The 26994-nt window shown below is 49.7% G+C and overlaps 4 protein-coding genes, 1 non-coding gene and 1 pseudogene across 5 annotated transcripts; 3 read left to right on the top strand and 3 right to left on the bottom strand.

The window, feature by feature from the left end:
• Window positions 1-30: 30 nt before the first annotated feature.
• On the bottom strand, window positions 31-3043 carry LOC120652788 (UDP-glucuronic acid decarboxylase 1-like). Its single transcript, XM_039930716.1, has 7 exons — window positions 2384-3043; window positions 2003-2150; window positions 1810-1889; window positions 1158-1241; window positions 987-1061; window positions 627-719; window positions 31-518 (listed from the first exon to the last, which is right to left on the bottom strand). The coding sequence occupies exons 1-7, from the start codon at window positions 2963-2965 to the stop codon at window positions 327-329; spliced, it is 1254 nt and encodes a 417-aa protein (XP_039786650.1). The 5' UTR covers window positions 2966-3043; the 3' UTR covers window positions 31-326.
• Window positions 3044-3221: 178 nt separating this feature from the next.
• Window positions 3222-3295, top strand: TRNAR-UCG. Its single transcript has one exon. It is a non-coding gene; the product is annotated as a tRNA-Arg (tRNA).
• Window positions 3296-6789: 3494 nt separating this feature from the next.
• On the top strand, window positions 6790-9840 carry LOC120652787 (ankyrin repeat-containing protein ITN1-like). Its single transcript, XM_039930715.1, has 4 exons — window positions 6790-7019; window positions 7123-7929; window positions 8239-8648; window positions 8753-9840. The coding sequence occupies exons 1-4, from the start codon at window positions 6998-7000 to the stop codon at window positions 9584-9586; spliced, it is 2073 nt and encodes a 690-aa protein (XP_039786649.1). The 5' UTR covers window positions 6790-6997; the 3' UTR covers window positions 9587-9840.
• A 1700-nt stretch (window positions 9841-11540) lies between these two features.
• Window positions 11541-14787, top strand: LOC120652786 (annotated as a pseudogene).
• Window positions 14788-18900: 4113 nt separating this feature from the next.
• On the bottom strand, window positions 18901-20227 carry LOC120652785. The gene has a single exon (XM_039930714.1). It carries the CDS (start codon window positions 20056-20058, stop codon window positions 19087-19089), a length of 972 nt encoding a protein of 323 aa, XP_039786648.1. The 5' UTR covers window positions 20059-20227; the 3' UTR covers window positions 18901-19086.
• Window positions 20228-21070: 843 nt separating this feature from the next.
• LOC120652784 lies at window positions 21071-26530 on the bottom strand. Its single transcript, XM_039930713.1, has 18 exons — window positions 26080-26530; window positions 25810-26004; window positions 25620-25715; window positions 25458-25510; window positions 25029-25125; window positions 24850-24923; window positions 24660-24765; window positions 24183-24293; window positions 23927-24003; window positions 23663-23729; window positions 23277-23342; window positions 22622-22729; window positions 22389-22519; window positions 22213-22279; window positions 22059-22126; window positions 21884-21977; window positions 21650-21723; window positions 21071-21557 (listed from the first exon to the last, which is right to left on the bottom strand). The coding sequence occupies exons 1-18, from the start codon at window positions 26224-26226 to the stop codon at window positions 21230-21232; spliced, it is 1959 nt and encodes a 652-aa protein (XP_039786647.1). The 5' UTR covers window positions 26227-26530; the 3' UTR covers window positions 21071-21229.
• Window positions 26531-26994: the final 464 nt, after the last annotated feature.

Below are 26994 nucleotides of genomic sequence, written 5' to 3'. Positions count from 1 at the left end.
GAGAATCTGAAATCCTAAAATGGAACAGAGTGAGATGCAAAGACAGCATATAAAACAGAACAAAGCCTACAGTTATGTAGATCCTATGACAAAGTTTATGTACCGACTATGGCTACGGCTTTGATAACAACTTGAACATGTAATTCTATGGCAAAGTTTATGTATCGACAATACCGAAACCAAAGAACAGATGTCCTATCACAAAAAAGAATTTGCCCTGGAGGAAGAAATCTTAGGCAAGTGGTCATTCATCTGAGCTTTGTCAAGGCACCAAAAAAGGATCCGTCAGTATGATACAGTATTCTGAGTCCGGCAGCTTCTGCTCCTCATTTCTCTTCCATTATACGTTTCTGGAAGTCCGAGACCATACGCGGCAGGCCATGTTTCAGTGAGATTTTGGGCTCCCAATTCAGAAGAGATTTGGCCTTAGAGATGTCAGGTTTTCTCATATGTGGATCATCTGCAGTGTTGGGTTTGAACTCGACAGATGCACCAGGGTCGATTGTTTCTTTTACCACCTGCAGCGAAATAGTGTGGTGTCATGGTTCCTGCTAGGTGCATTGGGCACAAGAATACGAGGTATTTTCAAAGAAGAATGGGTAGTTAATTCCAGTGTAAGGGCAGACCTGCGCAAGCTCCAACATTGTAAATTCTCCAGGATTTCCCAAGTTAAAAGGTCCAATATGGTTACTTTCCATCAGAATTACCAACCCATCAACCTATAAATTCGTAGATGTGTAAATTTTCCACATATGAATGTGGAAAAACATAAACTTTCAGCAGAAAAAAAAGTGAACTATGAAGAAAAAAGTTGAGAAAAAAAGAACATTGCATGCACTCATTATGGCGCATGAAGTATTTGTCAGGGCAGGTGATTAGAATTACGACGCCATAATTCATAGATGCATTATCAGAATCATTATGGAATACATAAACAAATGCACTTCAGCTTGTAGAAAGGGACACAGAAAAGCATGTGTAAGTACCAAATCTGAAACATATTGAAAGCTTCGAGTCTGTTTTCCATCACCATATACTGTCATTGGTTGTTTCCGCAAAGCCTAAAAATGAGACAATGTGAACTTTAAGTAATGAAGTTTTATGTTACTTTTCTGCACCAACGAATGAGAAATTGAGAGCCATAATTTGAGACAAACCTGTGCAACAAAGTTGCTAACAACTCGACCATCGTCTAAACACATACGAGGGCCATACGTGTTGAATATGCGTGCAATTCTCACCTGAGGGAAGCAGTCTTATGTCAAAGTTTCCTTCAAGAAGAGGAATGCAAATAAAGCACACATATAATCCATAAGCACAAGTAACGTTGCAGCATATAAACGAAGGATGCACTAAAGATCTTTCTGAAATGATAACCAGCCATCAATTCGAAGCTCCAAATTACCAAGGGATCTGGTCGATTAGCAGCCCCTTACTGACTTCCCCCCATCAATAAATATTGTGCAATCACTATTCTGAATAAACACCCTAGATAAAGTTAAGAAATCAAATTTAACAGCGGACCAATTTCTGGACGCCTGTTATGACAAATCCATGGCCTAGTATGTGTAACCATAATAATCACCCAAATGAAGTGTATGAGAAAATATATACCAGAGGGCATGGATCACTTGTGCTCAATATTTGACATTCGAAGCTGATAGTGTGTGCAGCTCAGTTCCAAAACCTTCCTAATATACTTATAACATGTTTGACCCTACATTGTGACCTATTGTTTTAAAATGTTTTATTGCCAACAAGATAGCCTGTAGTTAGATTTAGATCCCCATTCAGAAACTGAAGTTTTACCTCAACACCAGCGCCACGATGATAATCCATTGTAAGAGTTTCTGCTGTTCTCTTCCCCTCATCGTAACAGCTCCTAACACCTGCACATAATAGCATAGCTATATATATCACAATGAAGTGGACAGGAGAGGCTCAAATGGGCCATACCACCAGGTTATTCTTTATTATAATAAATAATATAAAATTAGCACACCTATGGGATTTACATGGCCCCAGTAACTCTCCTTCTGTGGATGTTCAAGAGGATCACCATACACCTCGCTGGTACTAGTCAGCAAGAACCGGGCCCCAACCCTCTTAGCTAGTCCAAGCATGTTCAAGGTCCCCATGACATTTGTCTTGTACATCATTGGTTAAGGAAACAATTCGAGAAGAGCAAGATAAGAACAAAACAAACACATGTAAAATTCAGGCTCTTCCCGGCAACGAAGGCAGAAAGTTCAAAATGTCACATGTGAAATGTGCATCATATGACTGACATTCAGGAAATCATATCCGTATCCATAAATGAATAAAAACAAACATGGAGGATGTGGACGAATTAAACAGAGATAAAACGAAGCGGGAAGGATATGATGGTCTTGATGGGGTTGAATTTGTAGTGCACTGGGGATGCGGGGCAGGCGAGGTGGTAGATCTGGTCGATCTCGAGGAGGATTGGCTCGACGACGTCGTGGCGGATGAGCTCGAATCGCGGGTTGCTGAGGTGGTGCGCGACGTTGTCCTTGCGGCCCGTGAAGAAGTTGTCGACGACAATGACGCTGTCCCCGCGGGCGAGGAGCTTATCGACGAGGTGGCTGCCGACAAACCCAGCGCCACCGGTGACGACGACGCGCAGGGAGGGCTTCCGGACGCCAACCGGGAGGCGGCGCGCGCCGCTCGCGGCGGATACGGATGAGACGCCGCCGCGGGGGATTTTTCTGGCGACGGCAGCAGCGAAGAAATTGGTAGCGGCAGAGGAGCCGGCGGCGGCGGGATGCGGGGTGAGGGAGGGATAGAGGAGAAAGAAGGAGGAGGCGAGGAGGAAGCCGAGGAGGACAAAGAGGAGGCGCTGCTCGCGGAGGAGGTAGGAGGCGAGGGTGCGGGAGAGTGAGGTGCGGTGGTGGTGCGGGCGGTGCTGCTTGGTCATGCTGGACTGCCGGGGCAGCTGCTTCATCGCTGGGCGCCCTCTCGCCGGAGGAGGAGGCGGAGAAGGGTGGCGGCGACGGCGAGGCGAGGGGGAGGCGCGTGGGGAGTGACACGTGGGATGCGGAGGGGAGCCTGGTGGGCCCGCACCTGCCGAATCGAATGCGATGCTTCCTGCCGCAGTGGCTTGTCCCCCGCAGATGCCGCATGTGCGTGGAACTGTTCTCTCTCTTGATCGGTGAGGATTTTACGTACATCTACATTAGTTAAAAGCTAAGGCATCCAGCGACCGCATAGCGCAGTGGATTAGCGCGTCTGACTTCGGATCAGAAGGTCGTGGGTTCGACTCCCACTGTGGTCGATTTTTTTTTTGCTTTTACTGTACGGTAGAGGTTGAAACCGAGCGTGTCAATAACCAAAGCCTTAATTTGTTTTTCATAACTTTGTTTGGAAGAAAACAAGCAGTTCAACAATCAGTCACATTGTTTTGGTACACTTGATAGAAGTCTCATGGGATGGTGTCTGGACTTAGAGCTGAAAAAGGCAACTCGATCGTGCTGGAAACCGAGCGTGTCAATAACCAAAGCCTTAATTTGTTTTCCATAACTATGTTTGGAAGAAAACAAGCAGTTCAACAACCAGTCACATTGTTTTGGTACACTTAACAGAAGTCTTATGGGATGGTGTCTGTACTTTGAGCTGAAAAGGCACCTCGTGCTGTTAGAACAGCACGCTAAGTATATGGCTATTGGACTTGGACATGCTACTCGACTTGTTGTTCCTGTATCGCAGTCAGAGGTGGTGTAAGACCAAAGAAAATAGCTTGAAGGTCAGAGCTCAACTGTTGATTACGGCACCAAACGGGTGGCATTTGTAGCTTATTGAGGGCGTGAGAAATGGCCCTGTTGTTATCTCGCAAGATTAACTTGTCAAACAAGACAACAAACATCTAAAAAGAACCATCTTAAGAAAAGACATCAGAGCTCCTGCATGCTTCCCTTGTTCCATTAATTTGTCAAACATGATCAAGTTCATATATTCATCCGTCCTTGATATTTTGTAGTACCAAAGCTCCTCTAGTCTAGTTGGTTAGATGAGCTGAGGTATGGTCGTCCCCATGAGGTCGCGAGTTCGAATTCCAGTTGGGACGAATTTCCGCCCGTGAGTAAAAAAATCTCCTCGCTGTGCTCGCCGTAAGGCTTGGCCCTCACGGGCATGGGCCAGGGTTCGGGGATTTTTCCGTGGCCGGGAGAAGTCGTGTTGCTTCCTCTTAATGAAAAAACGGTGGGGTCCGTTCACCCCTCCGGCCGCGTTTTTTTTTTATATTTTGTAGTATGTTTCCCTATGACATTTCCCCCCTTTTTGTATCAGTTCATATCACGGATGGCACGTCGTAGCCATTAATGTATGAGATTGTTTCCCCGTGTGGAAGTTGCGGTCCAAGGAGTCCCTCGTCCGGCCATACCAATACCATACAATTACGAGTGTCATGAACGAACAACAAGCAGTTGGTTGCTTGATTAGCTACGGACTCCATTTTGGATGTATGTTTTTTTCAAAAAAACAAGTTGCATTGAATTTGACCAAGTGGAGGCAGCGGCCTTTTTGGTTCGAACTTGGAAAACGCAAATGTTAGGAGTTCCAAGTGTGACTGACATTTAAATCGTCACACAAGCCCCAATAACTATTTTAAATTTTAAAATAATTTTTTGTTGCTAGAACAATTGTTACTGTTCGTGCAAAAAAATATTCTAAAATAAAAAATGTTCTGAGAACAAAACACAGTGGCTCGATTTGCTGGACCGATTTTAGGCAAAAAAAACACAGAGAGAATAAAAATGATTGCGATGGAAAGGCCCAAATCCTTCTCTTATGAGCTGGGCCCATGGGCCCTATACTCTTGGGTCCACCAAACCGCGGGCCGCGGCCCACGAGAGAGGGCAACAAAGGCCCGCTGATCCGCAACCTCTTTCAACTCGGAGTCGACGGTCGACGCAGACAAGCTTCCCCTCAAGCTGCAAGGACAGTGATTTGATTCCTGAGCAGCCCTCGTTTCCCCTGTTGGCATCTTCATAATGCCCCGCATGACTCCCCTGACAGTCTGACGTGTCTGCCCACCGAGGTCCCCCTCCTTGCTGTCGGGCGCGTGGGGCCCGCGGAGGAGTTGACTCGTTGACCTCACCAACCGGCAAGTCAAGATTAGCTGACCACGTGAAGCAGCGGGTCCGCTCCGTCGTCCGTCGCCGCGGCGGCAGGCGAGACCACCATGCGAGGCCGGCCCGGATTAATGCAGGCGCTCTCACGGAACCAACACTACACTGCACTGCAGGCGAGCGACCCTGGTTCTCCGAGCCCAGGCTGCGCACTACAGCCTACAGGGTTCCAACCATCCAACTCAGCAGGTTTATAAAGAATTAAATTAAAAGTTATCATATACTCCTTTCGTTTCAAATTACTCAGACATCCCAAGAATTTTGGAGAATCAAAGCAATATTAAGTTTGACCAAAATTATAGAGCGAAATATAAAAATTCATGATATCAAATTGATGTACTATAAAAATATAACTAATAAAGAATCTAATGATACTTAATTTTTATAATAAATATCATTATTCTATTATATAAATTTGGTCAAATATAAAAAAATTGACTCTCCAAAATTGTTGGAATGTCTTATAATTTGGAACGGAACGAGTACTGAGATAATATGAGAGTTAACGAGTAGAGAAAAAAATATGAAGAAATTATATCTTTACGAAAATCAAAACAAAAGAAAAGAGGATTAAAGGGAGAGAAAAGAGACCGAGAAGATATGATTGGATAATAATTTATTTTAAAAATATATTCATTGGGATATAATTTTTATAGATATTATTTGTATGATGGCAATACATAACTACTGGCAGTGGCTTGGATTGGGATTGCTCTAGCATGTCTTGATGGCATTTGATTTGGGTTGCCCGGAAAGCCGAGGCTGCCGTTAAAGAAAAAGGTGAAGGGAGAAAACGTGTGCTCGGTGTGCGCGTCGGCCCGGGGCGCGTATCGGCCGGCGTGAGGCAGGGTTGCACGTGCGCGTGTGTCTGTTTCGCGGCTGGCGCGGCGGCGGGAGTGGAGCGGGAGGCCCCGCGACGATCCTGGATTCCCTGTTCCACTTCCACCGATGACGATTCCCTTTGCCGGATGGTGGTGGCATCGCGCCATCTGCAACTTGAGATTTGAGCTAGGGGATAGCAGAGTGGGGGGGCAGTAGCACGCCACACCAAGCATCATCTACACTGCCGGGTGAGGCGAGCTCGCATGTGCCTTGTCTTAGAAGCGTCTCGTAGCCGATTCGTTAAGATTTCGCTTCCAAGATTTGTTGTCCGGAGTTTTTATCTGTTCTGGACAGGGGTGGCTAAATAACATTACAACGATTTAAACCTTTAAGATCAATTTTATATTCTTGACATGTCTAGATGAACCCGGCATTTAAATAGGAAACTCGCAACCCTAGCTTCCACACCTAGACGCCATCTCCCTATTTTACAATGCTCACCGTTATGTTGCTCTACCAACCATGCCATCACCATCCTAGATGGAGTATTGCGTTGGTAGATTACCATGTGTCCGTAATATTAGACGAGATGGGTTTATTTATGTAAAAAGGGGCATGTGATCCTGACTGTCACTTGCAGAAACAACAGGGAGATAATTATTCAGCTTGGAAAGCGACAAATGGCCATATGCAACGCATACCGGCAGGTGGCCCCTGGCGCGCCAGGCCCAGCCACATAAACAACAGTGGAAGCGGAAGGAAACCCAACCTCCTCTCCTCCATCACACACGGACCCCCCCCCCCCCCCCCCCCCCACACAGCAGCGCAGCGGAGAAGACCGCAACGCGAGCCCACCCCACCCCGCCCCACCTCCAAGCCGAGCGCGATCCCTCCCGTCCGTGTTGCCCTCTGCCTCCTCCTCCTCCTCCACCCCGTCGCTTCCGTGCCATCCGCGGCTCGCCTCCCCACCTCCCATTCCCGGCGCCCGATGCCTCCCGCCCGCCCGTAGCCGCCCGACGACGACCGCCATGGCCGCCGATCCCGCCAAAGGTGCCCGCCTCTTCCTTAGCCCTCCCCTCGGTTGCTCTGGTTCGATTCGTGCCCCGTTGATCGATCGCTCAGGGATCGCGACTCTCGGGTTTGTTGCGCGCAGGGGTGGCCGACCTGGAGATCGGGCTGGCGTCGCCGGGCTCGGAGGGGGCGCCGTCGCCGGCCTCCAGCGCGGGCGCCTCCGGGGAGCGGCCCGACCAGTCCCCGGCGCGGGCGGCCAAGCGCCCCGGCCTCGTCATGTCCTTCTCCGGGAAGCGCCTGGACCAGTCGCCTGCCGCGTCGCCGTCGCGCCCGGTGCTCGTCATGTCCCACTCCAGCAACCGCCTCGACCAGTCGCCCGCGCGCCCGGTGCTCGTCATGTCGCGCTCCAGCAACCGGCTGGACCAGTCCTCCCCGGCGTCGTCGCCGTCGCTGGCGCCCGCCAGGGGGCCCGTGCTCGTCATGTCCGGCTCCAGCAATCGGTTCGACAGCTCGCAGCCGTCGCCGTCGCCGTCGCCGACGGCCGCGGCCGCCGCGGCGCCGGTGCTGGTGCTCTCCAACTCCGGCAAGCGGATGGACCAGGCGGGGCGGAAGAAGTACGTCAAGCAGGTGACGGGCCGCCACAACGACACGGAGCTCCACCTCGCCGCGCAGCGCGGGGACCTCGAGGCCGTGCGCCAGATCATCGCAGAGATCGACGCGCAGATGACCGGCACCGGCGAGGAGTTCGATAGCGAAGTCGCTGAGATCCGCGCCGCCATAGTGAACGAGACCAACGAGATGGAGGAGACTGCTCTGCTCATCGCCGCCGGGAAGGGGTTTCTTGACATCGTCGTTGAACTGCTCAAACACTCCGACAAGGACAGCCTCACAAGGAAGAACAAGTCCGAATTCGATGCTCTGCACGTCGCTGCAAAAGAGGGTCACCGAGGTTAGCATTAATTCCCCTCGCATCACTAACCATTCTGATACCAAGTTGATCTAAAGATCAGTCTCAGTTGATAGGTCTTTAATTCGAGCATGTACTCTGTTACTCTTTAATCAATCGTCATGTTCATTTGTTGCTATACTTGATTACCAAGTCTTCCAGTGTCGGGTGCTGAAATAGACCTGTACTGATACTTATACTGGCTGTAGTGTATCATCACTTACATAGTAATATAGAATTACAAGCTAGTGAACGAAGCCTGCTTCCATTTTCAGTGTTTATGTATACTTATTTCCTGACATTTGTTCATAGATAGTGTGAAGGTACTTCTGGACCATGATCCATCCCTCGGGAAGACGTTTGGCCAATCAAATGTGACTCCTCTCATAACTGCGGCCATTAGAGGCCACACTGAGGTGGTCAACCTGCTGCTAGAGCGTGTCTCTGGGTTGGTTGAATTATCAAAAGCGAATGGAAAGAATGCCTTGCACTTCGCTGCCCGGCAGGGGCATGTTGAAATTGTGAAGGCTTTGCTAGATGCTGACCCTCAGCTTGCTCGGAGGACTGATAAGAAAGGCCAGACTGCTCTACACATGGCAGTGAAAGGAACTAGTGCTGAAGTTGTTCAAGGGCTTGTGAATGCTGATCCTGCTATAGTCATGCTACCTGATAGAAATGGCAATTTAGCTTTGCATGTTGCAACCAGAAAGAAAAGATCAGAGGTATTATTCTGCCCCGTTTATCGAATGTAAAATAGCATCTATCTTTTGTTTCTTCCATACAAAATGCAGCTTTCTCTGCTCACAGGCTTGTTTACTTTTTGCAGATCGTAAATGTACTTCTGCTTCTTCCAGATATGAACGTGAATGCATTGACTAGGGATCGGAAGACTGCATTTGACATAGCAGAGGGCCTGCCGCTATCAGAGGAGTCTCAAGAAATAAAGGAGTGCTTATCCCGTGCTGGTGCAGTGAGAGCAAATGATCTGAATCAGCCCAGAGACGAGCTCAGAAAAACAGTGACAGAGATCAAAAAGGATGTACATACTCAGCTTGAGCAGGCCAGAAAAACCAACAAAAATGTCTATGGTATCGCAAAGGAGCTAAGGAAACTCCACAGGGAAGGCATCAATAATGCAACAAATTCAGTCACTGTTGTGGCCGTGCTCTTCGCCACAGTGGCATTTGCTGCAATCTTTACAGTGCCTGGCGGTAACGATGACCATGGTGTAGCAATAGCTGTGCACGCGGCAGCCTTCAAGGTCTTCTTCATCTTCAATGCCATTGCCCTCTTCACCTCATTAGCGGTTGTGGTGGTTCAGATAACACTGGTTAGGGGTGAGACCAAAGCAGAGAGGCGGGTTGTCGAGATCATCAACAAGCTGATGTGGCTGGCTTCAGTATGCACGACAGTCGCATTCATATCCTCCTCGTACATTGTGGTGGGGCGGCACTTCCGGTGGGCGGCGCTTCTGGTGACCTTGATCGGCGGGGTGATCATGACCGGTGTGCTTGGGACAATGACTTACTACGTGGTGAAGTCCAAGCGCACGCGAAAAATCAGGAAGAAGGTGAAATCAACAAGGAGGAGCGGCTCAAACTCATGGCAGCAGAACTCGGAGTTCTCAGACTCAGAGATCGACCGGATATACGCCATATGAGTCCAGTACCAGCTGATTCCTCCAAATCTTTTGGCAGTGATACAACACGAATGTAATTATGAACATCGATCACAACCCTTGAGATGGGGGTTAACTTTGTACATTCCAATAAGCTGGTGTAAAACTGCCATTCCCCTTGTTCCTGAATTAGCAGGAGGCGATGGTCTTGGTTGTTTACTACTACAGATAGATTGGTCATCAGAATATATATTATATACGCAGCCAGTGTTGTGCTTCTTATGCATGGCCTTTATTAAATTCATCTCAACCGTTAGTCAATTTAAATGACAGTAGCATGATATATTCGGATACCCTGCTTTTGATATTCTGTCCTCAGAGACGCATCCATGGAGAGGAGACAGGAGAACGGAAGATCCTTTTTTCCAGTCGTTTTCCACGACAGGTGAGAGGTGAGAAATTCGCTGTTCTGGTATTCTGTTGCTTAGTGTTTTTTTCTCTGTAGGACAGGACACCCTGGAGCTGGAGTGCACTTGGAAGTCATGGCGATGGAGACGGGCAATCAGGAGGAGGTATGTACTGAGACGAGAGCCTGGCCTCAACTTGATCGCCGTTCGTGTCACTGCAGTGTCTGGATTCTGAAAACCGCATGCGTGGAAGGTCATCGGATGGTAAAGGGTCTAGAAGGAAACTGACACCAGAGGTGGTGGTGGTTACGCTTACGCATGGAGAACCCAAAGCGTGAAAGCCGTGTGAAGTGAGGGCCCTGACGGCTGACCTGTTGACTTGTTATCTCGGAGTCAATGCAATGCTCATTACATGATTGGTCGATTGAATGATTATCCTTGATTAGCAGGTGAAAACCACACTGTGCCTGCAACGGTTTCAGGGCTATATTTCAGGGTTTCTGACGGTGGCTGCAAAGATCACACTGATATAGTAGCAGCTATGGGGTGTCATTGAACTTTTTCCTAGAGAAATACTAGTTATTAGCTGCGAACTTTTACAGTTCAGAAAGGATGGGAGGAAAGAATCCCTAGTGACCAAAGCAGGTAAAGTCTGCCGAACCGAAAGGATGGCCACTTCACAATTGTTACTGTCGTTTTAGTTCCTTCGCGACGAAGTTCGCCGAGTGGGCTCATGGATTGATGGATGTAGGGAGGCTTGGAGATCGTCGTCAGTGCGCCACCACCGGAAACACGATTTCGCTTTGGAGCTTTACGCATATGCGAATCTTGTAAAGCTCCGCGCTTTGTAGCATGTATGTAAAGGCTCAGGCTTTCTAAATAGCAGTTTGTAGGACAGAAGAACGTTCTTATCAAGTCAGTGATGCATGCAGCTGATTTTGCCCTTTTTTAAAAAAAACTGTTTAGAACACATTCACGTACGATCGATCGCCTGTTCTGATGTTGTCCAATTTTTTTGGTATGATCATTGCGTGGGTTCAGACTTCAGGGTTCCTGAACTGAATTGAACATCGACAGCGAGGTCTCAGCACGAAGCGCCGACCGGTCGATGGCCTGATCGGTTTGGAGAGGTCGGCTAGCAAGGAGAACCGTTCGATCGCCCCGCAGCCTCCGTCCCGGCCGTTCGCTGATGTGTCGGCATCTTCTTACTGCCAGCGTCAATGGATGACAGGATGAGGCCGCACTGCGCCCTTGCCGCGTCAACGGTCAACGCCCACCTTTCGCTCTCCCGTCCAAAACAACTGCTTCGTCAGCACCCGAACCAAAGAGCTGAATAGCGGATGGAAAATGACACGCACCTCCTTATTAATGCATGAAATCGAAAATGACATCAACGTAACTTAAGACACACGAGGAAGATAACAGAAGAAAGAACAACATCATGAACGAGCCAATTTCTTTTATCTTTCAAAAAAACAAAAAAACAAAAATCTTTGGTCACCTAACATTCGCATCGGCGACCAACTGCTTCTGCTTCTTGGCGATCACTATAATGCAGCGTTAGTTATGGAGCCACGCCACGGCTCGCAATTAGCCATGTTCGTTTCTTAATTTAGCCACAAGCAAACGAGCACGCAGAGAACCTTTTTTTTTGTATAAAAAGGCAACAAAAAAAGGAACCTGATTTAATTTGATTCCATTTTCCCCTGCCCGCTCATGCGTTGATCCAACTGGGGATTTATTTATCGCGACCGGCCAGCCCGGCCCTTGTCTTCTCCCGCGCATCATCTCGCCGATCCCGGCTGTGGATGGATGAGGGGGTCCCATGGCTCACATGGACGCCGCGAGCCGGGGGGGAGGGACGCGCAGAGCTCGTCACGCCGGTATGTTTGTCCCCGCGGCCCGGCCACCCATGTGTCCGTGTCCGCCCGCCGCCCCGTTCCTGTTCGCGGCGGCGGGGATGCCATGGCATGGCATGGCGCCGGAGATTCTATAATCCCTAGCGCGATTCCGGATTCCCATCGCGCTGCTGCTGCTGCTGCGATCGCGCCGGGGGGGGGGGTTTCCTTTTCGATCCCGCTAGGGTTTCCTATGCGCCACTTCTGACTGATTGATCCTGCCGGCTTTTCGCGGCGAGGCCTGAGGTGGAAGGCTTTTCGCGGTGGTTGCGTTCGCGTCGTCACGAAACGGGGGATGATGCGGGAAGATGATCGTGAGGTCGGGGCGCGTTGCTTAGCCGCGTCGGGTGCGGTCGGCTCCTGATCTCGTGTCCAATTCTTGCGTGGTGCGAATTGCATTGGGATGCCGTCGCGTGGGTAGATGGAGCGGGAAGGGCACTTGCATTGCATGGCCTTGCTTTTTTTTTTTTTACAATTGGGTGGTTCATACTTTTTTTTTAATTGTGATCTACTTTTTTGTCGCTCCTTTTTCTTGGATTTTATTTCCGCATTGAGCTGGGATTTGGGGAAAGTTATTTGTTTCTGAGAGGGGCTAGAATTGGGAATTTTGCAGTAGGTGGATTGCCCAAGTGGGCGAAAAGGAGACGAAAAGGCAGGGGGGAATGTTGCTACACGCTGATGGAGTGATGGGAGGTTCATTTCATCTTGTTTCTTGGCAGCCATTGTTGGTAGCTGCATTCTGACGACGTGTGTCCGAGCTTGATGGAGGCGAAGAGCCAACCGGGCGAGGACAGCGGGCCGGCGGCGACGACGACAACGACGTCTATGGACTCGCCGAGGGCGTCGCAGGCGGCGACGGCCGCAAGAAGATGACGAAGCAGCTGACGGGGAAGCGGGACGACACGGCGATGCACGCGGCGGCGCGCGCCGGGCAGCTCATCGCCATGCGGGAGATGCTGTCGGGCAAGGACGCCGAGGAGCTGGCCGCGGTGCTGTCGAGGCAGAACCAGGCCGGCGAGACGCCGCTGTTCGTGGCCGCCGAGTACGGGTACGTGGCCCTGGTGGCGGAGATGATCAAGTACCACGACGTCGCCACGGCCAGCATCAAGGCCCGCAGCGGCTACGACGCGCTCCACATCGCCGCCAAGCAAGGGGATGTAGGTATTGATTGATCGCCATTGCCTCTAGCTAGCTCATAGCCTCATAAGTCTATACTAATGATACTATCTCTGAGGTAAACTACTACTAGTAGATGGAGATGGATTAATTTGATGATGTGATCGATGGTACATTTTGTGCCGTCAAATAAATATGATATGCAGACGTGGTGAGGGAGCTGCTGCAGGCGCTGCCGCAGCTGTCGATGACGGTGGACGCGTCGAACACGACGGCGCTGAACACGGCGGCGACGCAGGGGCACATGGAGGTGGTGAGGCTCCTGCTGCAGGTGGACGGGAGCCTGGCGCTGATCGCCCGGAGCAACGGCAAGACGGCGCTGCACTCGGCGGCGCGGAACGGGCACGTGGAGGTGGTGCGCGCGCTGGTGGAGGCGGAGCCCAGCATCGCGCTGCGCACGGACAAGAAGGGGCAGACCGCGCTGCACATGGCCGCCAAGAGCACCCGGCTGGACCTCGTCGACGCGCTCCTCGCCGCCGAGCCGGCGCTGCTCAACCAGCCGGACACCAAGGAGAACACGGCGCTGCACATCGCCGCGCGCAAGGCGCGTCCCGAGGTCAGATTCTTGGTCGATCGAGCGAGCAGCAGCGTGCAAGCAAGCGACCGAATTCTTATATTAATTATTTTTTGACGTGCAGATCATAAAGCGGCTGCTCGCTATGCCCGACGCGAACCTGAACGCGATCAACCGGTCCCGCGAGACCGCGCTAGACACGGCGGAGAAGATGGGCAACACCGAGGTGGCCGAGCTGCTGGCGGAGCACGGCGTGCAGTCGGCGCGCGCCATCAACCCCGGCGGCGGCGGCGGCAAGCAGGCCCGGGAGCTGAAGCAGCAGGTGAGCGACATCAAGCACGAGGTGCACTCGCAGCTGGAGCAGACGCGGCAGACGCGCGTGCGCATGCAGGGCATCGCCAAGCGCATCAACAAGCTGCACGAGGAGGGCCTCAACAACGCCATCAACTCCACGACGGTGGTGGCCGTGCTCATCGCCACGGTGGCGTTCGCGGCCATCTTCACGGTGCCCGGCGAGTACGAGCAGGACCCCGGCAGCCTGGCGCCCGGGCAGCAGCTGGGCGAGGCCAACATCTCCCACCAGACGGCCTTCATCATCTTCTTCGTCTTCGACTCGGTCTCGCTCTTCATCTCGCTGGCCGTCGTGGTGGTGCAGACGTCGGTGGTGGTGATCGAGCGCAAGGCCAAGAAGCAGATGATGGCGGTCATCAACAAGCTCATGTGGGTGGCCTGCGTGCTCATCAGCGTCTCGTTCCTGGCGCTGTCCTTCGTTGTGGTGGGCCGCGCCGAGCGGTGGCTGGCCGTGTCCGTCACCATCATGGGCGGCACCATCCTGGTGACCACTATCGGGACCATGCTCTACTGGGTGATCGCGCACCGGGTCGAGGCCAAGCGGATGCGCACCAGCAAGCGAGCCTCGCTCAGCCGCTCCCGCACCTTCTCCAACTCCGGCATGTCGGAGAGCGAGTGGGTCGAGGAGGATTACAAGAGGATGTACGCAATCTGACGACCATATGGCCAGGTTGCCGTGCCGCGAGCCGGGCTAACATTTTGCTTTTGTTTTTCAGTAGCTAGATCGCAGTTAGTAGACCGTTCGCTGAACTTTTTGATAAAGACGGAAATTTCCTTTTTTCTAGAGGACCGTGTGTGTACTCTTTTTAACTAGGCCGGATGGGCTGAGATACCTGGTCTGCTGAACATATGGCCCAGTACACGGCTAATATAACTTTTGGGCTGAGTTTCCAAGCATTGCTCAGCATATGGGCTAGTCCGCGGCCCACAGTTGATACTTGTTAAATCTCTACTTTTATTTTTTATTTCTAAAGCAACCAATGTTTCATTGATCAGTCAATCAAAATCTGGGACAAATCAATCGGTATTTTATTTGGAATTTGGAAAAATCAATCTGAATCCCAATCGAATCAATATCTCTTACAATCACGGCACGGCCGGTATATGAAGTGAATCAACACAAAGTTGATGGTATTACGTAGGTCTATTATACTACCCGTATCGTTGCACGGGGCACTATACCGGTATTTTCAAAGCAAGCAATGATTCTTTGGTCCGTTAATCGGAATCCTAATTGGAACACGGGCAAATCAATCGGAATGCTAATTGGAACCCGAATAAATTCAACAAAATCCCAATCGAAACCTGGATAATTGATACCTTGCGGGGGTCACCGCACGGCTCGTGCACAAAGTCAAAGAGCACAAAATTAGTGATCTCGTGTACATATAGGTTGAAATTTATATTACTTGTAACAACTCACAGGCACTATGCTACTCAAGGTAAAGTTTTGATCTACATATTTCTAACATAAAGAGGCCAATAGAGTAGAGTAGGATACTGCATGCAAAGAGATTTGGATGCACAATTAATATAATCTATCTCGTTTTGTTTGAATATCAAATTCTAAATTGGATCAACTCCTAGGGATATACGATGCTTAGAAGGCGGCTAAAATTGTTGTGTAACAAAAGAAGTTACCGATGTTGAGATACCAATTGTTCAAAAAAAAAGTGGAGATACCGCTGGGGCGCGCTGGGCTCTGACACTAGTACAGAGACAAAAACAAAACCCTTGGCCAGTCTTTAGCGACCGACCGGGAGGAGTTGACCTTGTACTGCTGCGGCAGCGGTACAGCTACGGTTTCCTGCCCCCCTGGGCGAACGGCCGGCCTCCTGTACCTGCAGGGTCGAGACACACGTAAAGGCTGGCCTGGCCCTCCCCTGTGTCGCCGCGACCACGACCCGTGCACGCCAGTGTGTGTGTGTGTCGCGCGGCATCGGTATCCTATCCACTCGCGCCGCCCGGTCCGGTTGCCATCGCCTTTGTTCAGGCTGCCGCCTGCTGCGTTGGAGAACAGCGAAAGGCGCGTGCGCTCGCGGCTCGCCCTCGGCTCCCAGCCTCCCACACATGCGCGCCCGCTCGCACTGGGCCACCCCGGCCGGGCGGCCACCACTCATGTACGCGCGCGGGCCGCGGGCACGGCCACTCGGCCACCAGCAGCCATCCCTATCGCCATTGGAACCAGATCCAAAAGGCCTCATGATACTATAGTGCTGCTGCTAGTCTGCAGTAGTGCCCGTTCTCCTCTACCGGCCCAGACGGCCAGAGCAGCCGTGGCACTGAACCCGACGCGTCCGTCTCACCTTCATCGGGATCTCGTTCTCGTCACATGGCGAGGCCGAGGCAAAGGTCTTTGTCTCTTTGAGGTCTCGTGCCTTTTACCGCTACTCGAGTGGTGGCGCGCTGGCGCCTTTGCCGTTGCCTGGAGAAAACTAGGGCAAAGGGCCGTGGCCAAGTTGCGCCGTGCAAAGGGGCTTTTATCATCCCCGGCTCCAAAGCGTGAAATTTCTCTGGAGTCGCTTTGGGCGATCGATTCCTGCACGTCCCCAGCGCGCCTCTCTCTCTCTCTCCTACTGCCTTTAGCCTCGGAAAAGTAGAGAACCCTTCGTTGTACTACGTAGTAGCTCCTAAACATTGCACTAAGGATAAGGAAAGCAAGCCAAAAGGTGGAATCAGGATATGGCTGTGCACAGCCGAAGCCAGTCTTCACTGTCAAGTGTCAATGTGCTTTGACTTTTTTACAGCCAAGTGATTTACTACTGATTCAGACCATCTGATCCGTAGACAAGCAGCCATCCAAGTGATTTCAATCAAGTGTCATTGTGGCTTTACTATTTGTTATATCTAGATTGACTAAAGTTCTTGACAATCTCCATCGGCTTGCTTGGACGTCAGCAATCACCAATCAGCAAAGCACATGTCTTAGAGCAAGTATTATGATGGGCTACTAGTTGGCTCATATCCTACATGAGAGAAATAAAGAGAGAAGAGGACGGACGACTCCCTACACGCCCGCTCGGGCCGGCGAAACCAACCAGCGGCTGCTGGCACCCCATGCTGGTTTGGTGGTCGACCGCACGGAGCGCTCCGCCCGGTTGACGCGCTCCCCGCGCACGTGGGGGTGCTAGTGGCTCCGCTTTTACATATGTACTGTGCTCTTCCCGGCTTCAATTTTCACATTTTCTTTTTTAAATTTTATGTGTTCTAATTTTTATCTTCAACCTTTTTTATTCCTTTTGAATTTTTTATCTCGAAATTTTGTGTCACATTTATCTCCAATTTTTCAATCTCAGAATCTTTTGCTTGGACTTTTTTGGCTCCCTAATTTTTTCTTGTACAAAAATTTTGCACCACGACTTTTCTCTTCAAAATTTATCGATGTCAAAATATTCTAGTCCAAACTTTTATGTGTTCTAATTTTTTTGTCTTCAACTTTTTTGTTTCTTTTAATTTTTTTATCTTAAAATTTTGTGTCAAAACATTTATCTCCAATTTCTGTATCTCAGAATCTTTTGATTGGACTTTTTTAGCTTCCAGTTTTTTTCTTGTACAAAAATATTGCACCACGACTTTTCTCTCCAAAAATTTTTTATCTCAAAATATTCTAGTCCAAACTTCTATGGAAGCTTTCTGTTTAGAGTTTTTTCTTTCAAATTTGTTTCTAAAAGTTTTATTTAGAATTGTTTGTATAAGTCTGGTTCAGTTATTTATTTGTATAGATTAGGTTAGTCTTTTTTTTATAATATATAAATATAGCACTATATATCATTTTGCTAGAGAGGGGGAAGCGAGACAAGGTGACGTGAGCATCTAGGACTCTGGAGACGGTGCGGACTGAAGCACTAGGCACATGATACGATTGGCCGGACGGAAGGAATCACGTGTGCTTACAAAAATAGATGGCCCCTGACGGATCGATTCCCCGCGTCTGCAGAAAGAGAACACGGACTGCGAGTTGACGCGGTCACGCGGGGCTGTCGGAAATCGACCGCACGGATCCATTCTGCACAGTTAACCGCAAAATAGCAGTGCCCCTGCTGGCATTGGCTGAGCAGCCTGCGCAGTAGCGGGCCCCGCCATCATAGTCGCCTGCGGCCGGCGAGTCGCGGGCGCCTCTATTAAACCTGCTCTTAACCCAGCTAACCCGAGTTCGTGTTCAGGTTTGTTTTGGTTTTATTTACTCTCAAGAACGAGGAACATGCCGTTCTTGTCACGGTCCGCGTCGGGCCATTGAATGCGGTCAAAGAATTAAGACCTCCTCCTAGTACCACCTCCGCATTGCCGGAGCGAACCGTGACAAGAAAACAGAGGCCCCCGTCAGGTCATGTGCGGCCGGCCGGCGAGCGAGCGCGGGTGGTTGCGCACCAGCAGCATCGCACCTCTCGCGACCTCCCTTTCCGGCCTTCAATGATGCCGGCGCTGTGGCCGGCCTATCGCGCTGCTTGCTTTTCCTCGGCGATCCGCCCGCCCATCATGCCGCTGATCCACCACTCCCCCACCCAACCCCAACCCAATCCAATCCAATTCCCCACCGGCATCGCCGCGAGAATAAAGATCTCGCGTCCCCGCCCCGGCCGGCCGGCCCCCGCGATTCCATTTCCATCTTCCTTTCCGCCGCCCCCCGGGACGCGAGCTCTGTTCCAAGACCAGCAGGCGCCGGCAGCGCTCGTGGTCCTCGTGGACGTCGGGGCACTGCAGCGGCGGCCGGCAGCTACTGCTGGCGTGGCGGCGTGTACTAGAAGAGCTCGTGTCGTAATCGTAGCTGCTCTGCCGCGCTGACGTTGCTCGCTGTTCTGGCGGTCTTTACTCGCACTGAATGGGCGGCCGCGCCGGCAGCTGGTCAGGCGATCCTGAACCTGAACCGGCAACGGCAGACCAGGAGTAACGCCGATGAAGACAACTGAAAACGTGGCCCTGTTGTAGTAGCTGTTTTTTTTCAAGAACAAAATGGCGTCATCTACAGGGGCACGGCAGCACTCTGAAACCTGAATGCTGCTCAGAATGTTGTTGGGTCAGCTCTGAAACTGTGAGCCTGAAATTCCTTTTCTTTTCTTTTTCATCTGATGAAGAATTTGGCGCACGAGACGAGATGAAAAGATTTGAAAATCGCACTCGTAATTAGCGAGAAAAGAGAGGATGGGCTTCACATTATTATCGTGATCACTTTTGAACTCCATTCTGCACACGTCACTGCTAGTGGCAGTAAGCTACGGCTGGTCGAGCTGGGATGCTAGGCCAGGAGGGTGCGGAGCAGAGGGCGGCGTCGCTGACGCTCTTCCTGGCGAGCCCGAGCTGCTGGTGCGACCGCTTGCAGTAGGCGATGGCGCCCTGGATCAGACCCTCCGACTCCGACCGGGCGCTGCTGCTCCGCTTCAGCGCCGGGCCGCCGCCGCCGCCGGCCCCGGAGCTCCTCCGCGCCGAGGACGAGGACAGCGGCTTCGCCGGCGGCGTGGCGGCAGGCGCCGCCGCGGCGTGCCGCCACTTGATCACGCCGGAGAAGGACTTGCGCTGCCGGACGGCGGCCGCGGCGAGCTCCTCCTCGTCCATCAGCTTCTCCTGCTCGATGCTGCTCCGCAGGGTGGTCGGCGCTGCCCTGCCGCTGCTACTGTGGCGGACCTGGTCCTGGCGGTAGCCGCCCTTGATTTGGCCGAGCGACGCCTTGCAGCAGCTGCTCTTGTCCTCGCCAGATGGCGTCTCCCTGGCCCTGGGCCGGACGTCTCCGGCGCCGCGGCATTGCTCGTCGGAGCAAGACGTCCTGGCGAACAGCGACCGGAAGAAGGCCCGCGACGCCAGCAGCTTGGCGTGCAGCGTCCTCGCGGCCTTCCTGCGCCGGGAGCCCTCCTTGCGCAGCCTCACCACGGGCGACGGCGCGTCGCGGAACCCGGCGGAGTGCGAGTGCTGCAGCGGCGCGACCGTCGCGGCGCTCCTCCTGCCGGCGCCGCCGCAGCCGCCGCTGCCGGCATCACCGTCCTGCACCTTCCTCGGGGGCGCGGCCGCCAGCCTGCCCCGGCAGAGCAGCTCGTCCGCCGCGCCGCCGCTCCGGCGCACCCGGAACTCGAACTCCCCGCACGAGCTGAGATCCAGGTCGATGTACTCCTCCTCCACGAACGAGCACACGCTAGCCATTGCGGCGCCGCAGTGCTGAGCCGTGGCTCGGGGGCACATTGCTCGCTCCGACGACGGGCCGGGGGGGAATTGGGGGAGGATAAGATGGGTTAATATGGGGAGGCAGCTTCAGGAGTTTGAAAAATTTTATGGGCAAGCAATGGCAGTGGCCAGTGGCAGTGGCAGTGTGGCAGCGCAGGGAGGGATCCAAGAAAACAGACAGTATGATTCCAGGGTGGGGGTGGTAGGCTGGGGCCCCCTTGTCTTGGAGGCTGGCTCAGTGGCTGGGGCTGGATGTATGATTCCAGGGTTTGTCTTGTGCTCACTCACTCTCACTCCTGCATCACATCAGATTTCAGATGTGGGTGTGCTCTTCAGCTTCAGCATCTTCTTGGAGTATTTGTACAATTTGTACCATGCCATGAAGTGTGTATTGTACACTGTACAGTATAGCGTACTACTGTACTATTCCCAGTCTCCCGTATTGTGCCGGAATTCACAAAGCAGACAGTAACCAGATTTGTGTACTTGTAACATGTAATCAGGGCTCAAAACGTGGTTGAATGATGAAGAGGGTCAGTGCAGTGTGGTGGACTACTGGACTGGTGGGGGATGATGAGCTCTTGGCTGTTAGCCTGTTGCTGACACTGCTGCACATTTTCTTTTACAGGTGGTGTCAGGACCAAAGTCAGCAGAAACTACCGAGAACACAAGATTGTTACGTTTTAACTGCCTGTTAGATGAGCACGTACGAGTTAATACAAAAGTATAGGTTGACAAAGCTAGGATAAAACACCTTTGCGCAGAGAAAGGGTTGAGAGCTTCTTTTGTTCCTTTGCGTTCTTTTAGCGTCTGTGATCTTTCCGCTGTCAACTAAAGCTGTGAAAAAGAACAAAGGCAAACAAAGGATGACGATGCTGAGGGGTAAAAGAGGAAGGGGTTGACTTTTCTATGCAATTGTCACGATGTCATCGTACCCGAGGAAACATGTACTGTACCATGCATGTATGCGAACGGCGTTCGCTTGTACTTGTCATATGCGCAGGTTGCGGAAGACAACGTCCACATGACGTGACAGAAAAAGGAAACAAAATTGCATTTCGTGTTAATGATGATTTCCCAGGCCTTTTCGTGTACACTGAACTATGCATTTCCCAGGCTTTTTCGTGTTAATGATGATGATTTTACATCAACTACTACAGGTATGGGTCTCCTTTGCAGCCTACGCAGATTATTGGAAGCCAGGTCTTGGCTCGTCTTCGAGGTCGTCGAACTCCCACCCGCTGATCTCGTCGGCCTTGTATTCCGGATCGAACTTGGCCAGCTCCGACTCGGACTCCGATGGCAGCCGTGTCCTCAGCTGAGGCGCGATCGGGGAATCGCTTCTCGAATGGCCCGGGGACCGGGAAACCTTCAAGGAACGGGATCGCTTTGCTTTCTCTTCCTGTTCTTTGATCTCGATCTGAAGCACTGGGCGTGGCACGGATTCGAACTCAACGCGCAGCTTGTCGGTGGTGTCGAATAGATTTTTGACCTCAGGCTCCTCTCGCCTGCACAAACTATAGGCACAGATCTGCTAGTGTTATGTACTGCAAATTATGTAGCCTGGATAGATAGGCACAGTGCAAGAGGGATGTTGAAGAGCAGCTACCTCGTCTTGTAGTACTCCTGGTTAGAAGAATAAACTGCTCGTATACTATCAACCAAACTGAATGCAGCCACAACCTGAAATAGACTTAAAAGTATAAAAGGATCAGAAGTGGCGTTAAAAGTCCTTTTGGAGATAGGGTTGATGATGCCTGTTATAACTGAAATCCCTGTTCTCTTCAATTAGCAACGCATGTTTATCATCAGTAAGCAGGGCAAGAATCGTCAACAGGATCACCTTTTTCTCTGTTTGGAGATATTCTTCCTCCAGGTATTTACGTGGGTTTGATTGCTTAGACGAACTATTAGCTCCATCCTCTCCTGACATCGATCTGGTCATGGAACTAAAAGTGTTCAGGCACAGGAACAGTTGTTTCAACAAACTAGAATAAGAAAAAAAAAGAGAACTGTACCTGTCACCGAATATTTTCAAGTTATCGACAAAGGTTTTGATACGATCAATAGAAGTGCTCAGCTCTTCCTATAACTCCAAAAGAAACATTCAGTAAGAAACAAACAAGTTGTTACAACTAACAGCTTCCTCAAAGTAAAAATCAAATGAAGTACCAGGCATGCAGAAACATGATGTTTAATCAATTTCGCAAAGCAGACTCCACATCTATCCAATTCTTCACTGCAGTTAATGTAAAAGCAAACATATATCATAAAATATTAGTGCCTACAATATCTGAGCATGATTATTGGTTATCAAAATGTGCCGTTCAGGGAGAGAGCCTACATACTTGGCCTGTTTTTCTTTTAGCTCTTCAAATAAGGACTGCAATTTCCATGTATCTTCCAAAAAGCTGATCCACGCACTGACAGTGCTTGCTTCTACTTTGCATGAAGCGAGGGATCTTGAGAGTTCATCTTCCTGGGGTAAAGATATGCCAGAAAACAAAAACAAACTAGTGAAAACTGTGCTTCCATAATGCGTTTTAAGTTCATATAAACTAGAAACTAACAGAAAGTTAACCTTTGTTTTGAGGTGTAACACAATCTGATTGCTGGCTTCATCAAATTGGTCTCTCTCCTCTCTAGTTTTTTTAAGCTTCACTGTAGCCGCTTTCAATTTAGTATTCACCTGTAATCTGAGTTTCAGAATCACTCTTAAAACAAGCATCTCGTGTTAATATATCTTCTACACATAAAGAAACCCTAACTGATAAAGATTTAAAACTGCATGTCAAATTTTCAAAAACTGTTCCATAAAAAAGTAGCTCATAAATTCATAAAAATTTAAAAGTACATTTGAGATGCATAATAATATCATCTCTTTTCTCTAACACTGATAATATCATTTCTGAGGTACCGGTATTACATTCACAGGCCATAGTTTAGAGATACTCAGCTACGTTATAAAATTGCATCTTGTATTAGCAGTTTGAGAGGAACCCAGTTATGAATTATGATGCCTTATCAGTTTTGTATCCACTATATATATATATAACATGAATGTTCCACAACATAATTTATTTGTTCTGTCTCCTCTCCGTAATGAAATGAGGATTTTAGTGGGCTCTAAACTTTAGGAAAAAGAAATTCAAAGCAATTTTGCTAGTTTGTAAATTGCTGAAATATATTGGGAAAAAAAAGACTGAACTAAGGTGGGAATAGAAAGAACAACATACCTTCTTCAGTTCTGCCTCAAGTTTATCCCTTTGCTCCTCAAGTCCAGAGATTTCAGCAACTAGTTCCTTTCATAAAACTTAACCAATTCAGCATCAACCAGACAGATCACAGAACTACAGAAGCATAAGACATGCATGGATGAAGGATTTTTTTTTAAAAAAAATTGGAACAGCTCAGATATCCTGCTATGTCTACCCTTTTGCGACTGATGGTATTTCCCAATGTCTTACTTCTGTTGCTTTGGGAAATTTATGGGGTGCTTTCTTCTATCGACATGGATGTTGATTAACTTCCTTTCTAGCTCGTTGACATAACTTATTTAGCTAAAAAAAATATTATGGTGGTTTACAAATGACTCAGTCACAAGCTAGCAGCAGAAAAATACCTTTTCTATTCCACTGACTTCATTTGTTTTGGTAACCCGGAAGATAAGAGATTCTTCCTTCTGTAGTCTGCAATGTAAAACATAGAATGACTGGTTGCAGCATGATTTTTTTTCTTAAAAAGAAGAAGAAGCAGGAGCTCTGCTGATTCATTTAAGAAAAGGAAGTGAGCCAGAATTACAAGTGACAGCATTACCTACATATTAATTTATATGCTAAGTTGCTAAAACTAGATATACTACTCAAAAAATGTTCAAGATATAAACCTGTTTTCCATTATACGCTTTTCTGTTTTTGCAGATGAATTTGAAAGAGATTCAGACAAAATCTTCAGTTTGTCAACCTGCAAAGTTGAGACATCAACCATGTATCAGTTAAAAACGCAGGACAATAAGTTACAGCAAACAGGAACAATTTATATTCTCATGCTCTACTAAATTTAACTATTTAAGTACCAGAGTGAAGAAGCATGCAGTATACATAGAATCCCAAAATAATTTAGAAATAATAGGAGTATCATGCCTTCTCAAAATGAGTCTCCATTGAGTCACCAGGATGTATTGATTTCTTTTTCAATATAAGTTCTTCCATTCTAGAGCAAACACGGACCTCAGCAACTGCCTTTTTGAAACCCTGCGAATATTACCACAAACACACAGCTGAATCTACTTATATTAACCATAATTAACAGAGAGGTGTAGGTTGAACCATACTGGAACATTATTGAACAAATAACCTTGGTTAACAGAGAGGTGCACGCTAGGAATAGACAAGAAAAAGGGTTTCGTAATGCAGTTTTTTTTTTTAAAAAAATGAACTAGGCGTTGCTTGAATCCTCTCTTACAGTTGAAAAAAGAATTTTGTCTAAACATAACATATTTGCATACAAGGTTTAGATATTGAAAAAAATCCAAGACATGGTGTATAACTCCACAGTTGTTTTTTCTGTTGGATGGTAACCCACAGTTGTGCAAACTGAATAACTCTAATTAGGCCTACCTCAGTGGTCGTCTGAGATGTTCTATTCCGATTGCTGTTTGAAGTAGCTCGGAGAGCATCCATTGAATTTATCTGCTGTTGCAACTGTGAAATTTCATTATCTAACCTGGAATTGAGAAAAGAGAGGTTTTAAAGCATACAAACATAGGACTAGAAACACCTTTAACCCCTGCCAAGAGAAAGAGAGAACCTTGCAATTTCAGCATTTATCTTTAGCCCTGAGACCGCACTCTGAGCAAACTGAAGCAGCTCATCACGTTTTGCCTAGAAAGGAAAAACATAAAAGTAGACATCATACATGATGCAATTTATGCTTAATATGTTCTAGAAGTAGAGTACTGAAAAATTAAACAAACAGCAAATGCCTACCAGCACTTCATCATCATAACTTGAGATTAACCTTGCCAGGTCCTTTACACTACTCAGGAGTGCATTGTGCACATCCTTCCCTCCTGAAAGGCACATTCTGTAATGAAGAACTATGGCATTATATGTTGCTTGCATAGAGGTAAGCTTGTAAGAATGAAAGCGGAATAAAATTCATATTAACGTGCCAAATGTACTTAAGGGAGGCAAGGCATTTGTAAGTTAATCCTTAATGTCTTAAACACTGCACTTATGATCAGGTATAAGTAACCCATATTTTTATCACATCGAGCATGGGAAGCATACAAGATGCTGTAATGATCATATATATAAACGGAAAATTTCATTATCTTCCTGAAGTCTTATAAAACTACAAAAATAAAAACGAGAAACGGAGTAAATGACTAGACATCTAACGGTTGAATAACTTGCCCGAAAATTTCTGAGAGCAATGAAACTTCTTCATCAGTTGGGGCTCCCAGAATCTGATCATAGAGGACGAGTTAACTTTTCGGAATTATCAACCACTGGTACCTACATGGTAGCAACGAGACCTTTGCAATGTCAAATTGCACAGCCACAAACCCAACTCACCATGGAGAGAACAACACACTCGAGCGCATGGCTGTAGAGGAAGACATGGAAAAAGTTCATCAGCTCCCCACCGCTCTCGTAATCCACGTACAGATCCTGCAACGCGGGGCACGCACCGGCGCCTCAGGAGTCAGGATCACGCAAAACGATTCCAAAAAAAACTTGTGGAAACTAAGCCAGGAGTGCTCACCAGCAGGGGCGCTGCCTGGTCCCGATCGTCCCCAAATTGCGGCTCCCGCAGCAACGCCGCGGCCGCGCGCTGGTTCTCCTTGAGCGCGACGAGCCACCGGCGCAGCAGCTGCGCCCGCTCCGCCCCTTTGTAGGAGAGCGCCTCCTCCTCCAGCCTCTTGGCCGTCACCTTGACGCTCTTGTAGTTCCGGCTCCCCTGCGAGAGAGCAAGCGCAAAACCTAGTCACGATTCCGATCGCCGGGGGCGGGCGCGTGGGGGGTTGGTCCGTACGATGATGAGCCTGGCGCCGCCCACGACGGCCTGGCCGGCGTGGTGGACGACGGTGTCGAGGGAGGTGCGGACGGTGCGGGTGAGGAGGGAGCTGCGGCCGCCGCTCGCCTCCACGGCGCGGTGCACCGCGCTGCGGAGCCACGACATCGCCCCGGTCGTCGGCTGTCGGCTTCCTCCCACCCTTCCTCCGCCTCCCGTTCGCGGAGCCTCAGAACCCGATACAAAAAAAAGGCGGAGCGCGTCTCCTGCACGGGAGGGAGGCGGGGGCGCGAGCGGAGGAAATGCCCCGATGCGGGCGGTGCCTCTTCCCTGCTCCCCGTCCCGGTGGCGCCGCGCGGCCGACGAATGCGTGCGCCCGCCCGCGCCTGAGACCCGCGCGCAGCGGTTGACTCATCAAATTTCTCGGGGGAGGATTTGGGCCGAGTCGGCCGCGGCGCCCAGTTGAGTTCCGATGCAGTTGCGGCTGCCTTCTTCTCTACTCTTTCATGGGTCATGGCGTTGTTGGGTATGTGGAGCCCGGATGCAATACATATGGTGTTGCCTTCAACTTCACGGGAGATGGTTGTTGGGATATTTGTTTCTTAGATGCCCAGACTTATGTTACACATATACCAGTACGGGTATCGGATACACGGATACGCACTTCCCCAAAAAATACCGATACGGGGATACGGCTAGGTTAATTTAGTATTAATAATTATATATATAATATCACATAATCAGCATTAAGCAACAGGTCATCTACATGATTAATTGTCCAAAAAAGATAAAAACGACTTGTTGGGCTGGCAGTCTAGGAGTCCTTCCACATGGGCTAGCCCATTTGGTCCAGTAGGGTTTAGCTTAGAGCCACGTCTTTGCCTTTCTCCTCCCAGAAGGAAGCAACGCCGCCGCTAGCTGAGCATGAGGGAGGGC

This window comes from Panicum virgatum, chromosome 9K (assembly GCF_016808335.1).
Source record: "Panicum virgatum strain AP13 chromosome 9K, P.virgatum_v5, whole genome shotgun sequence".
Classification (NCBI taxonomy): domain Eukaryota; kingdom Viridiplantae; phylum Streptophyta; class Magnoliopsida; order Poales; family Poaceae; genus Panicum; species Panicum virgatum.
This window is presented reverse-complemented; position numbering and strand designations above follow the sequence as displayed.